General features: G+C 47.1%; 1 protein-coding gene across 6 annotated transcripts in view; it reads right to left on the bottom strand.

The window, feature by feature from the left end:
• tdrd3 (tudor domain containing 3) overlaps positions 1-15,085 on the bottom strand; it is a 75,838-nt gene that overhangs the window by 15,790 nt on the left and 44,963 nt on the right. For 2 of the 6 annotated variants that reach the window (XM_036951470.1, XM_036951472.1), the window contains exons 11-14: positions 5,886-6,693; positions 4,588-5,113; positions 2,436-2,561; positions 1,496-1,631 (exon numbers count right to left, since the gene is read on the bottom strand). In XM_036951470.1, the coding sequence (XP_036807365.1) occupies positions 1,521-1,631; positions 2,436-2,561; positions 4,588-5,113; positions 5,886-6,693 (1,571 nt within the window). In that variant the 3' untranslated portion in view covers positions 1,496-1,520. Of the gene's footprint in view, positions 1-1,495; positions 1,632-2,030; positions 2,359-2,435; positions 2,562-3,254; positions 3,563-4,587; positions 5,114-5,885; positions 6,694-15,085 lie in introns of those variants that run through there. The other 4 variants (XM_036951471.1, XM_036951473.1, XM_036951474.1 and 1 more) reach the window with 4 other exon arrangements.

The raw sequence follows: 15,085 nt of genomic DNA, 5'->3' as shown, positions 1-15,085 counted from the left end.
AACCTGTCTGTACCGTAACTCAGTCATGTAGTGTCCAGGTGTAACCTGTCTGTACCGTAACTCAGTCATGTAGTGTCCAGGTGTTGTGTCTGTACCGTAACTCAGTCATGTAGTGTCCAGGTGTAACCTGTCTGTACCGTAACTCAGTCATGTAGTGTCCAGGTGTTGTGTCTGTACCGTAACTCAGTCATGTAGTGTCCAGGTGTAACCTGTCTGTACCGTAACTCAGTCATGTAGTGTCCAGGTGTTGTGTCTGTACCGTAACTCAGTCATGTAGTGTCCAGGTGTAACCTATCTGTACCGTAACTCAGTCATGTAGTGTCCAGGTGTTGTGTCTGTACCGTAACTCAGTCATGTAGTGTCCAGGTGTTGTGTCTGTACCGTAACTCAGTCATGTAGTGTCCAGGTGTTGTGTCTGTACCGTAACTCAGTCATGTAGTGTCCAGGTGTAACCTGTCTGTACCGTAACTCAGTCACGTAGTGTCCAGGTGTAACCTGTCTGTACCGTAACTCAGTCATGTAGTGTCCAGGTGTAACCTGTCTGTACCGTAACTCAGTCATGTAGTGTCCAGGTGTTGTGTCTGTACCGTAACTCAGTCATGTAGTGTCCAGGTGTAACCTGTCTTTACCGTAACTCAGTCATGTAGTGTCCAGGTGTTGTGTCTGTACCGTAACTCAGTCATGTAGTGTCCAGGTGTAACCTGTCTGTACCGTAACTCAGTCATGTAGTGTCCAGGTGTAACCTGTCTGTACCGTAACTCAGTCATGCAGTGTCCAGGTGTAACCTGTCTGTACCGTAACTCAGTCATGTAGTGTCCAGGTGTTGTGTCTGTACCGTAACTCAGTCATGTAGTGTCCAGGTGTAACCTGTCTGTACCGTAACTCAGTCATGTAGTGTCCAGGTGTTGTGTCTGTACCGTAACTCAGTCATGTAGTGTCCAGGTGTAACCTGTCTGTACCGTAACTCAGTCATGTAGTGTCCAGGTGTAACCTGTCTGTACCGTAACTCAGTCATGTAGTGTCCAGGTGTAACCTGTCTGTACCGTAACTCAGTCATGTAGTGTCCAGGTGTAACCTGTCTGTACCGTAACTCAGTCATGTAGTGTCCAGGTGTAACCTGTCTGTACCGTAACTCAGTCATGTAGTGTCCAGGTGTAACCTGTCTGTACCGTAACTCAGTCATGTAGTGTCCAGGTGTAACCTGTCTGTACTGTAACTCAGTCATGTAGTGTCCAGGTGTTGTGTCTGTACCGTAACTCAGTCATGTAGTGTCCAGGTGTAACCTGTCTGTACCGTAACTCAGTCATGTAGTGTCCAGGTGTTGTGTCTGTACTGTAACTCAGTCATGTAGTGTCCAGGTGTTGTGTCTGTACCGTAACTCAGTCATGTAGTGTCCAGGTGTTGTGTCTGTACCGTAACTCAGTCATGTAGTGTCCAGGTGTAACCTGTCTGTACCGTAACTCAGTCATGTAGTGTCCAGGTGTTGTGTCTGTACCGTAACTCAGTCATGATGTGGTCAGTCAGTCCCTGGCCCTGGGCGGCTGGTAATACTGGACCGTGGGCCGCGTCCTCGTGGTGGTCCTAGGCTGCCCGTCTCCCCCGCGCCGGTACTCTAGCCCCTCCTCTTCCTTCTGCCGCCACACATACAGACCATCAGTTTGTTTGTTTATTCAATCATACTGAATACGATTCTATTCTTATTTATTTTTTTATTTTTATCTTTATTTAACGAGGCAAGTCAGTTAAGAACAAATTCTTATTTTCAATGACGGTCTAGGAACATTGGGTTAACTGCCTGTTCAGGGGCAGAACGACAGAGTTGTACCTTGTCAGCTCGGGGATTTGAACTTGCAACCTTTCGGTTACTAGTCCAACGCTCTAACCACTAGGCTACCCTGCCACCCTCCCTCTTCCTTCCTCCCTCCCTCCCTCTTCCTCCCTCCCTCCCTCCCTAGCTCCTTCCTTCCTTCCTTCCCTCCCTCCCTCCCTCCCTCCCTCCCTCCCTCCCTCCCTCCCTCCCTCTGCCGTTCTGACAGGCAGGACCTGATCCTAGATCTGCCCTCTGGACTAAAGACACTGAGAATACACTGGGCTGGTTTATGAGATGATATTAGAGCAGCTGACCTTCCTGAAGGCTAAACCCACGTTGTATCAGTCTGTGTATTCACACCTGAATATGAGGCGCCATCTTAGACGCAACCAAGGCCTTTCTATTAGGTAGAACGAAGGCTCATTCTCAATGAGTCTTTCCTCGTTTCCTCACATCCTCTTTTCCTCTCCTCTTTCTCTAAAACCCATCAGAGACGACGGACTAGGGGTGGGGGCCTTGGACATTCTGCTCCAATACGGTTTGAGAAGCTGGAGAGGAGAGAGGACATGAGGGAACGTGGAAAGGTGAGTCGAGACAGAGCAACTGTAGTCCCATAGATACTAACCCAGAAGTCCGTGCTGACCGGTCTGATGTTGTGTAGAAGGACCTCCTCACAGTTTCCATACTCAGTGAAGACCACGACGGCCGTGAGACCAGAGGGATGAACAGCATCTATCCTGGACCTGTAGAACTACACACAGAGGTGTCATTACACACAGCATCTATCCTGAACCTGTGAGAACTACACACAGAGGTGTCATTACACACAGCATCTATCCTGAACCTGTGAGAACTACACACAGAGGTGTCATTACACACAACATCTATCCTGGACCTGTAGAACTACACACAGAGGTGTCATTACACACAGCATCTATCCTGGACCTGTAGAACTACACACAGAGGTGTCATTATACACAGCATCTATCCTGGACCTGTAGAACTACACACAGAGGTGTCATTATACACAGCATCTATCCTGGACCTGTAGAACTACACACAGAGGTGTCATTATACACAGCATCTATCCTGGACCTGTAGAACTATACACAGAGGTGTCATTATACACAGCATCTATCCTGGACCTGTAGAACTACACACAGAGGTGTCATTACACACAGCATCTATCCTGGACCTGTAGAACTACACACAGAGGTGTCATTATACACAGCATCTATCCTGGACCTGTAGAACTACACACAGAGGTGTCATTATACACAGCATCTATCCTGGACCTGTAGAACTACACACAGAGGTGTCATTACACACAGCATCTACCCTGGACCTGTAGAACTACACACAGAGGTGTCATTTACACAGCATCTATCCTGGACCTGTAGAACTACACACAGAGGTGTCATTATACACAGCATCTATCTTGGACCTGTAGAACTACACACAGAGGTGTCATTATACACAGCATCTATCCTGGACCTGTAGAACTACACACAGAGGTGTCATTACACACAGCATCTATCCTGGACCTGTAGAACTACACACAGAGGTGTCATTATACACAGCATCTATCCTGGACCTGTAGAACTACACACAGAGGTGTCATTATACACAGCATCTATCCTGGACCTGTAGAACTACACACAGAGGTGTCATTACACACAGCATCTACCCTGGACCTGTAGAACTACACACAGAGGTGTCATTATACACAGCATCTATCCTGGACCTGTAGAACTACACACAGAGGTGTCATTACACACAGCATCTATCCTGGACCTGTGAGAACTACACACAGAGGTGTCATTACACACAGCATCTATCCTGGACCTATAGAACTACACACAGAGGTGTCATTACACACAGCCATGACTCCCATCTATCTAACTATGACTCCCATCTATCTAACCATGACTCCCATCTATCTAACCATGACTCCCATCTATCTAACTATGACTCCCATCTATCTAACCATGACTCCCATCTATCTAACCATGACTCCCATCTATCTAACCATGACTCCCATCTATCTAACCATGACTCCAGTGTTAATATAGTTGATTGTCCTCCCATCTATCTAACTATGACTCCCATCTATCTAGCCATGACTCCCATCTATCTAGCCATGACTCCCATCTATCTAGCCATGACTCCCATCTATCTAGCCATGACTCACATCTATCTAGTCATGACTCCCATCTATCTAGCCATGACTCACATCTATCTAACTATGACTCCCATCTATCTAACCATGACTCTCATCTATCTAACCATGACTCCCATCTATCTAACCATGACTCCCATCTATCTAACCATGACTCCCATCTATCTAACCATGACTCCCATCTATCTAACCATGACTCCAGTGTTAATATAGTTGATTGTCCTTCCATCTATCTAACTATGACTCCCATCAATCTAACCATGACTCCCATCTATCTAACTATGACTCCCATCTATCTAGCCATGACTCCCATCTATCTAGCCATGACTCACATCTATCTAACTATGACTCCCATCTATCTAACCATGACTCTCATCTATCTAACCATGACTCCCATCTATCTAACCATGACTCCCATCTAACCATGACTCCCATCTATCTAACCATGACTCCCATCTATCTAACTATGACTCCCATCTATCTAACCATGACTCCCATCTACCTAACCATGACTCCCATCTATCTAACTATGACTCCCATCTATCTAACCATGACTCCCATCTACCTAACCATAACTCCAGTGTTAATATAGTTGTACCTTGTTGTCTTCCCAGTAGAGCGCTAGAACCTGGTCTCCTGGTTTCAAGTTCCCCAGGCCTTGAGCCACTGCAGGCTCCATGGTCCCAACCTGCCCCTGGTCTGACCTCTGGTCTGACCTCTGCCCTTTGACCTGCCCCGTTCTCTTCTTAGGGGCGGTGTTGGAGTTGTTATGGGCGGGGTTAGTGCTGTTCCTGTTGTGTGGCTCCTCCCTCTCCCTGGGGGCGGGACCAGAGGAGTAGTTCTGTTGTTTGATTGGCCCTGTCCGGTGTTCCGTTGACGAGTCACCGTTTTGGAGGTGTGGCCCCGTGCCTGGGCCGCTGCCCACTTGGCCTTTCACTGGACGAGACTCGCCACGGGACACGCCCCAGTCCTGCGTCCCGGCGCTACAGTCCTTCTCTTGCCCCGCCCACGACGTTGAAGAGTTCGACGGTCCGTTGTCCCGGTAACGGTCAAAGTTGTCAGAGTTGGGCCTTTCCCTGTGGGACTTCCCCCCTCCTCCTCTCCGTCTGCTGTTGGGCTCAGCTCTACAATACAAAACAACGTTACTGCACATCCCAGAATGCACCTTTCTTCGTTGGCACTGCGCACACATTAGAAAACAGTCAACTCTCGCACGTTGTATTCATAAACACGGATGACATTGACAATGAGACGACATTCATAGTCAAGTCTAATCAAGTATCCATACAAACTATGCCACTTAATATAATGTTTACATACCTTACATTATTCATCTCATATGTATATACTGTACTCTATATCATCTACTGCATCCTTATGTAATACATGTATCACTAGCCACTTAATATAATGTTTACATACCCTACATTACTAATCTCATATGTATATACTGTCCTCTATACCATCTACTGTATCTTGCCTATGCCGCTCTGTACCATCACTCATTCATATATCTTTATTTACATATTCTTTATCCCCTTACACTTGTGTCTATAGGGTAGTAGTTTTGGAATTGTTAGCTAGATTACTTGTTAGATATTACTGCATTGTCGGAACTAGAAGCACAAGCATTTCGCTACACTCGCATTAACATCTGCTAACCGTGTGTATGTGACCAATAACATCTGCTAACCATGTGTATGTGACCAATAACATCTGCTAACCATGTGTATGTGACCAATAACATCTGCTAACCATGTGTATGTGACCAATAACATCTGCTAACCATGTGTATGTGACCAATAACATCTGCTAACCATGTGTATGTGATCAATAAAAATGTGATTTGATTTGATGAGACGACGTTCACAATCAAGTCTAATCCAGTATCCATACCTGTTGTCTGTTCCGCAGTCAGACCTCTGGACCCCTTTAGGTTCTGATACACAGTTAGAACTGAACTCTGTCTGGTGCTGGCCTGGTTTAGAGGCAGCTGGTGCAGGTCCGTTGTCCTGCTTCATCCCTCCTCCTCCTCCTCCTCCTCCTCCTCCTCCTCTCTTATTAAACGACAGATCAGGTACCGAGTGCTGCTCTCTCCGACTTTGGTTCTGGAACCCTCCGGAACCAGAACTAGAACCTACTCTGATTCCCTGTTGGAAGGTTCTAGAACCAGATGAATCCCCCTGGGTTCCGTCTCTGGGTTCTCTGTTCCGCTGGCCGGGGGCAGGGTAAGTAGCAGCAGGGCAGAAAACTGATGTCTGTCCTCTGGCCTCCCTGGCTGTTTGTCTCTCATGCTGGGCCTCTCTCCACCTCTCTGACCCTCCTCCACCTCCAGGAGGAGCCTTCTCCTGTGTCTGGCCCCTTTCCTGGCCTCTGTCCTGGGCTCTCTCCTGGCCCTGCCGGCTCCCTGCTGGAGCTGGGGCTGGGGAAGGGGTGGATGTGGCGATGGAGGGGTCGTGGCCAGGTTTAGGGAAATCCTTGTCACTATCCCTCTGGAAACGAGGTGGTCTGTCGTTCCTGTCGTTCCTGAAGTCTGATCTGTCGTTCCTCTCGTTTCTCTCCTTCCGTGATCTGTCGTTCCTGGACCAGTCGTTCCTACCGTCTGACCTGTCGCTGCGTTGGGGGTACCTGTCCTGGGACTGGCTGTTAGGAGGGAACGTCATCTTACCCTCGTGATGCCTCTGGGAGGACTGGCTCTTTGGCTCTGGAGGAGAAACCCAGAGAGAACACACACACACACACACACACACACACACACACACACACACACACACACACACACACACACACACACACACACACACACACACACACACACACAAAGGTGTGAATGTTTAAACATTAAAACATTTCAACCAAATTGGATACGCAAAAGTAGTTTTTGTTTGCCGATAGACAGACCTGACTATACTGATAGATAGACCTGACTATACTGATAGATAGACCTGACTATACTGATAGATAGACCTGACTATACTGATAGATAGACCTGACTATACTGATAGATAGACCTGACTATACTGATAGACAGACCTGACTATACTGATAGATAGACCTGACTATACTGATAGATAGACCTGACTATACTGATAGATAGACCTGACTATACTGATAGATAGACCTGACTATACTGATAGATAGACCTGACTATACTGATAGATAGACCTGACTATACTGATAGATAGACCTGACTATACTGATAGATAGACCTGACTATACTGATAGATAGACCTGACTATACTGATAGACAGACCTGACTATACTGATAGATAGACCTGACTATACTGATAGACAGACCTCTATACTGATAGATAGACCTGCCTATACTGATAGATAGACCTGCCTATACTGATAGATAGACTTGACTATACTGATAGATAGACCTGCCTATACTGATAGATAGACCTGCCTATACTGATAGATAGACCTGACTATACTGATAGATAGACCTGACTATACTGATAGATAGACCTGACTATACTGATAGATAGACCTGACTATACTGATAGATAGACCTGACTATACTGATAGATAGACCTGCCTATACTGATAGACAGACCTGATAGATAGACCTGACTATACTGATAGATAGACCTGACTATACTGATAGACAGACCTGACTATACTGATAGATAGACCTGACTATACTGATAGATAGACCTGACTATACTGATAGATAGACCTGACTATACTGATAGATAGACCTGACTATACTGATAGATAGACCTGACTATACTGATAGATAGACCTGACTATACTGATAGATAGACCTGCCTATACTGATAGATAGACCTGACTATACTGATAGATAGACCTGACTATACTGATAGATAGACCTGACTATACTGATAGATAGACCTGACTATACTGATAGATAGACCTGACTATACTGATAGATAGACCTGACTATACTGATAGATAGACCTGCCTATACTGATAGACAGACCTGATAGATAGACCTGACTATACTGATAGATAGACCTGACTATACTGATAGACAGACCTCTATACTGATAGATAGACCTGACTATACTGATAGATAGACCTGACTATACTGATAGACAGACCTCTATACTGATAGATAGACCTGACTATACTGATAGATAGACCTCTATACTGATAGATAGACCTGACTATACTGATAGATAGACCTCTATACTGATAGATAGACCTCTATACTGATAGACAGACCTCTATACTGATAGACAGACCTCTATACTGATAGACAGACCTCTATACTGATAGACAGACCTCTATACTGATAGACAGACCTCTATACTGATAGATAGACCTGACTATACTGATAGATAGACCTGACTATACTGATAGATAGACCTGACTATACTGATAGATAGACCTGACTATACTGATAGATAGACCTGACTATACTGATAGATAGACCTGACTATACTGATAGATAGACCTGACTATACTGATAGATAGACCTGACTATACTGATAGATAGACCTGACTATACTGATAGATAGACCTGACTATACTGATAGATAGACCTGACTATACTGATAGACAGACCTGACTATACTGATAGATAGGCCTAGTGCACTGTTCTGTCTGTCTGGTGACTGACCTGACTATACTGATAGATAGGCCTAGTGCACTGTTCTGTCTGTCTGGTGACTGACCTGACTATACTGATAGACAGGCCTAGTGCACTGTTCTGTCTGTCTGGTGACTGACCTGACTATACTGATAGATAGGCCTAGTGCACTGTTCTGTCTGTCTGGTGACTGACCTGACTATACTGATAGACAGGCCTAGTGCACTGTTCTGTCTGTCTGGTGACTGACCTGACTATACTGATAGACAGGCCTAGTGCACTGTTCTGTCTGTCTGGTGACTGACCTGACTATACTGATAGACAGGCCTAGTGCACTGTTCTGTCTGTCTGGTGACTGACCTGACTATACTGATAGATAGGCCTAGTGCACTGTTCTGTCTGTCTGGTGACTGACCTGACTATACTGATAGACAGGCCTAGTGCACTGTTCTGTCTGTCTGGTGACTGACCTGACTATACTGATAGACAGGCCTAGTGCACTGTTCTGTCTGTCTGGTGACTGACCTGACTATACTGATAGACAGGCCTAGTGCACTGTTCTGTCTGTCTGGTGACTGACCTGTCTATACTGATAGATAGGCCTAGTGCACTGTTCTGTCTGTCTGGTGTCTGACCTGTCTATACTGATAGACAGGCCTAGTGCACTGTTCTGTCTGTCTGGTGACTGACCTGTCTATACTGATAGATAGGCCTAGTGCACTGTTCTGTCTGTCTGGTGTCTGACCTGTCTATACTGATATACAGGCCTAGTGCACTGTTCTGTCTGTCTGGTGACTGACCTGCCTATACTGATAGATAGGCCTAGTGCACTGTTCTGTCTGTCTGGTGACTGACCTGACTATACTGATAGACAGGCCTAGTGCACTGTTCTGTCTGTCTGGTGACTGACCTGCCTATACTGATAGATAGGCCTAGTGCTCTGTTCTGTCTGTCTGGTGTCTGACCTGCCTATACTGATAGATAGGCCTAGTGCTCTGTTCTGTCTGTCTGGTGTCTGACCTGCCTATACTGATAGATAGGCCTAGTGCACTGTTCTGTCTGTCTGGTGACTGACCTGCCTATACTGATAGATAGGCCTAGTGCCCGGTTCTGTCTGTCTGGTGTCTGACCTGACTATACTGATAGACAGGCCTAGTGCACTGTTCTGTCTGTCTGGTGACTGACCTGACTATACTGATAGACAGGCCTAGTGCACTGTTCTGTCTGTCTGGTGACTGACCTGCCTATACTGATAGATAGGCCTAGTGCTCTGTTCTGTCTGTCTGGTGTCTGACCTGCCTATACTGATAGATAGGCCTAGTGCTCTGTTCTGTCTGTCTGGTGTCTGACCTGCCTATACTGATAGATAGGCCTAGTGCACTGTTCTGTCTGTCTGGTGACTGACCTGCCTATACTGATAGATAGGCCTAGTGCCCGGTTCTGTCTGTCTGGTGTCTGACCTGACTATACTGATAGACAGGCCTAGTGCACTGTTCTGTCTGTCTGGTGACTGACCTGCCTATACTGATAGACAGGCCTAGTGCACTGTTCTGTCTGTCTGGTGACTGACCTGCCTATACTGATAGATAGGCCTAGTGCACTGTTCTGTCTGTCTGGTGTCTGACCTGACTATACTGATAGACAGGCCTAGTGCACTGTTCTGTCTGTCTGGTGTCTGACCTGCCTATACTGATAGACTGACCTGACTATACTGATAGATAGACCTAGTGCACTGTTCTGTCTGTCTGGTGACTGACCTGCCTATACTGATAGATAGGCCTAGTGCACTGTTCTGTCTGTCTGGTGTCTGACCTGCCTATACTGATAGATAGACCTAGTGCACGGTTCTGTCTGTCTGGTGACTGACCTGCCTATACTGATAGATATAACTAGTGCCCGGTTCTGTCTGTCTGGTGTCTGACCTGCCTATACTGATAGATAGGCCTAGTGCACTGTTCTGTCTGTCTGGTGTCTGACCTGCCTATACTGATAGACAGGCCTAGTGCACTGTTCTGTCTGTCTGGTGTCTGACCTGCCTATACTGATAGACAGGCCTAGTGCACTGTTCTGTCTGTCTGGTGTCTGACCTGCCTATACTGATAGACAGGCCTAGTGCACTGTTCTGTCTGTCTGGTGTCTGACCTGCCTATACTGATAGATAGGCCTAGTGCACTGTTCTGTCTGTCTGGTGTCTGACCTGACTATACTGATAGATAGGCCTAGTGCACTGTTCTGTCTGTCTGGTGACTGACCTGACTATACTGATAGATAGGCCTAGTGCACTGTTCTGTCTGTCTGGTGTCTGACCTGCCTATACTGATAGATAGGCCTAGTGCACTGTTCTGTCTGTCTGGTGTCTGACCTGCCTATACTGATAGATAGGCCTAGTGCACTGTTCTGTCTGTCTGGTGTCTGACCTGCCTATACTGATAGACAGGCCTAGTGCACTGTTCTGTCTGTCTGGTGTCTGACCTGCCTATACTGATAGATAGGCCTAGTGCACTGTTCTGTCTGTCTGGTGACTGACCTGCCTATACTGATAGATAGGCCTAGTGCACTGTTCTGTCTGTCTGGTGTCTGACCTGCCTATACTGATAGATAGACCTAGTGCACTGTTCTGTCTGTCTGGTGACTGACCTGCCTATACTGATAGATAGGCCTAGTGCACTGTTCTGTCTGTCTGGTGTCTGACCTGCCTATACTGATAGATAGACCTAGTGCACGGTTCTGTCTGTCTGGTGACTGACCTGCCTATACTGATAGATATAACTAGTGCCCGGTTCTGACTGTCTGGTGTCTGACATGACTATTATTGATAGATAGACCTAGTGCACGGTTCTGACTGTCTGGTGTCTGACCTGACTATACTGATAGATAGACCTAGTGCACAGTTCTGTCTGGTGACTGACCTGCCTATACTGATAGATAGACCTAGTGCACGGTTCTGACTGTCTGTCTGGTGACTGACCTGTCTATACTGATAGATAGGCCTAGTACACGGTTCTGTCTGTCTGGTGACTGACCTGCCTATACTGATAGATAGACCTAGTGCCCGGTTCTGACTGTCTGTCTGACCTGTCTATACTGATAGATAGACCTAGTGCACGGTTCTGTCTGTCTGGTGACTGACCTGCCTATGCTGATAGATAGACCTAGTGCACTGTTCTGTCTGTCTGGTGTCTGACCTGCCTATACTGATAGATAGACCTAGTGCACGGTTCTGACTGGTGTCTGACCTGCCTATACTGATAGATAGACCTAGTGCACTGTTCTGTCTGTCTGGTGACTGACCTGCCTATACTGATAGATAGGCCTAGTGCACTGTTCTGTCTGTCTGGTGTCTGACCTGCCTATACTGATAGATAGACCTAGTGCACGGTTCTGACTGGTGTCTGACCTGCCTATACTGATAGATAGACCAAGTGCACTGTTCTGTCTGTCTGGTGACTGACCTGCCTATACTGATAGATAGGCCTAGTGCACTGTTCTGTCTGTCTGGTGTCTGACCTGCCTATACTGATAGACAGGCCTAGTGCACTGTTCTGTCTGTCTGGTGACTGACCTGTCTATACTGATAGATAGACCTAGTGCACTGTTCTGTCTGTCTGGTGTCTGACCTGCCTATACTGATAGACAGGCCTAGTGCCCGGTTCTGTCTGTCTGGTGTCTGACCTGCCTATACTGATAGACAGGCCTAGTGCACTGTTCTGTCTGTCTGGTGTCTGACCTGCCTATACTGATAGACAGGCCTAGTGCCCGGTTCTGTCTGTCTGGTGTCTGACCTGTCTATACTGATAGACAGGCCTAGTGCCCGGTTCTGTCTGTCTGGTGTCTGACCTGCCTATACTGATAGACAGGCCTAGTGCACTGTTCTGTCTGTCTGGTGTCTGACCTGCCTATACTGATAGACAGGCCTAGTGCACTGTTCTGTCTGTCTGGTGTCTGACCTGTCTATACTGATAGACAGGCCTAGTGCTCTGTTCTGTCTGTCTGGTGACTGACCTGCCTATACTGATAGACAGGCCTAGTGCACTGTTCTGTCTGTCTGGTGTCTGACCTGCCTATACTGATAGACAGGCCTAGTGCACTGTTCTGACTGTCTGGTGTCTGACCTGTCTATACTGATAGACAGGCCTAGTGCACTGTTCTGTCTGTCTGGTGACTGACCTGCCTATACTGATAGATAGGCCTAGTGCACTGTTCTGTCTGTCTGGTGTCTGACCTGACTATACTGATAGACAGGCCTAGTGCACTGTTCTGTCTGTCTGGTGTCTGACCTGCCTATACTGATAGACTGACCTGACTATACTGATAGATAGACCTAGTGCACTGTTCTGTCTGTCTGGTGACTGACCTGCCTATACTGATAGATAGGCCTAGTGCACTGTTCTGTCTGTCTGGTGTCTGACCTGCCTATACTGATAGATAGACCTAGTGCACGGTTCTGTCTGTCTGGTGACTGACCTGCCTATACTGATAGATATAACTAGTGCCCGGTTCTGTCTGTCTGGTGTCTGACCTGCCTATACTGATAGATAGGCCTAGTGCACTGTTCTGTCTGTCTGGTGTCTGACCTGCCTATACTGATAGACAGGCCTAGTGCACTGTTCTGTCTGTCTGGTGTCTGACCTGCCTATACTGATAGACAGGCCTAGTGCACTGTTCTGTCTGTCTGGTGTCTGACCTGCCTATACTGATAGACAGGCCTAGTGCACTGTTCTGTCTGTCTGGTGTCTGACCTGCCTATACTGATAGATAGGCCTAGTGCACTGTTCTGTCTGTCTGGTGTCTGACCTGACTATACTGATAGATAGGCCTAGTGCACTGTTCTGTCTGTCTGGTGACTGACCTGACTATACTGATAGATAGGCCTAGTGCACTGTTCTGTCTGTCTGGTGTCTGACCTGCCTATACTGATAGATAGGCCTAGTGCACTGTTCTGTCTGTCTGGTGTCTGACCTGCCTATACTGATAGATAGGCCTAGTGCACTGTTCTGTCTGTCTGGTGTCTGACCTGCCTATACTGATAGACAGGCCTAGTGCACTGTTCTGTCTGTCTGGTGTCTGACCTGCCTATACTGATAGATAGGCCTAGTGCACTGTTCTGTCTGTCTGGTGACTGACCTGCCTATACTGATAGATAGGCCTAGTGCACTGTTCTGTCTGTCTGGTGTCTGACCTGCCTATACTGATAGATAGACCTAGTGCACTGTTCTGTCTGTCTGGTGACTGACCTGCCTATACTGATAGATAGGCCTAGTGCACTGTTCTGTCTGTCTGGTGTCTGACCTGCCTATACTGATAGATAGACCTAGTGCACGGTTCTGTCTGTCTGGTGACTGACCTGCCTATACTGATAGATATAACTAGTGCCCGGTTCTGACTGTCTGGTGTCTGACATGACTATTATTGATAGATAGACCTAGTGCACGGTTCTGACTGTCTGGTGTCTGACCTGACTATACTGATAGATAGACCTAGTGCACAGTTCTGTCTGGTGACTGACCTGCCTATACTGATAGATAGACCTAGTGCACGGTTCTGACTGTCTGTCTGGTGACTGACCTGTCTATACTGATAGATAGGCCTAGTACACGGTTCTGTCTGTCTGGTGACTGACCTGCCTATACTGATAGATAGACCTAGTGCCCGGTTCTGACTGTCTGTCTGACCTGTCTATACTGATAGATAGACCTAGTGCACGGTTCTGTCTGTCTGGTGACTGACCTGCCTATGCTGATAGATAGACCTAGTGCACTGTTCTGTCTGTCTGGTGTCTGACCTGCCTATACTGATAGATAGACCTAGTGCACGGTTCTGACTGGTGTCTGACCTGCCTATACTGATAGATAGACCTAGTGCACTGTTCTGTCTGTCTGGTGACTGACCTGCCTATACTGATAGATAGGCCTAGTGCACTGTTCTGTCTGTCTGGTGTCTGACCTGCCTATACTGATAGATAGACCTAGTGCACGGTTCTGACTGGTGTCTGACCTGCCTATACTGATAGATAGACCAAGTGCACTGTTCTGTCTGTCTGGTGACTGACCTGCCTATACTGATAGATAGGCCTAGTGCACTGTTCTGTCTGTCTGGTGTCTGACCTGCCTATACTGATAGACAGGCCTAGTGCACTGTTCTGTCTGTCTGGTGACTGACCTGTCTATACTGATAGATAGACCTAGTGCACTGTTCTGTCTGTCTGGTGTCTGACCTGCCTATACTGATAGACAGGCCTAGTGCCCGGTTCTGTCTGTCTGGTGTCTGACCTGCCTATACTGATAGACAGGCCTAGTGCACTGTTCTGTCTGTCTGGTGTCTGACCTGCCTATACTGATAGACAGGCCTAGTGCCCGGTTCTGTCTGTCTGGTGTCTGACCTGTCTATACTGATAGACAGGCCTAGTGCCCGGTTCTGTCTGTCTGGTGTCTGACCTGCCTATACTGATAGACAGGCCTAGTGCACTGTTCTGTCTGTCTGGTGTCTGACCTGCCTATACTGATAGACAGGCCTAGTGCACTGTTCTGTCTGTCTGGTG

This window comes from Oncorhynchus mykiss, chromosome 18 (assembly GCF_013265735.2).
Source record: "Oncorhynchus mykiss isolate Arlee chromosome 18, USDA_OmykA_1.1, whole genome shotgun sequence".
NCBI classification, from domain to species: Eukaryota; Metazoa; Chordata; class Actinopteri; order Salmoniformes; family Salmonidae; genus Oncorhynchus; species Oncorhynchus mykiss.
Note: the sequence above shows the minus strand (reverse complement) of the source record. Positions and strands in the feature narration are given on the sequence as shown.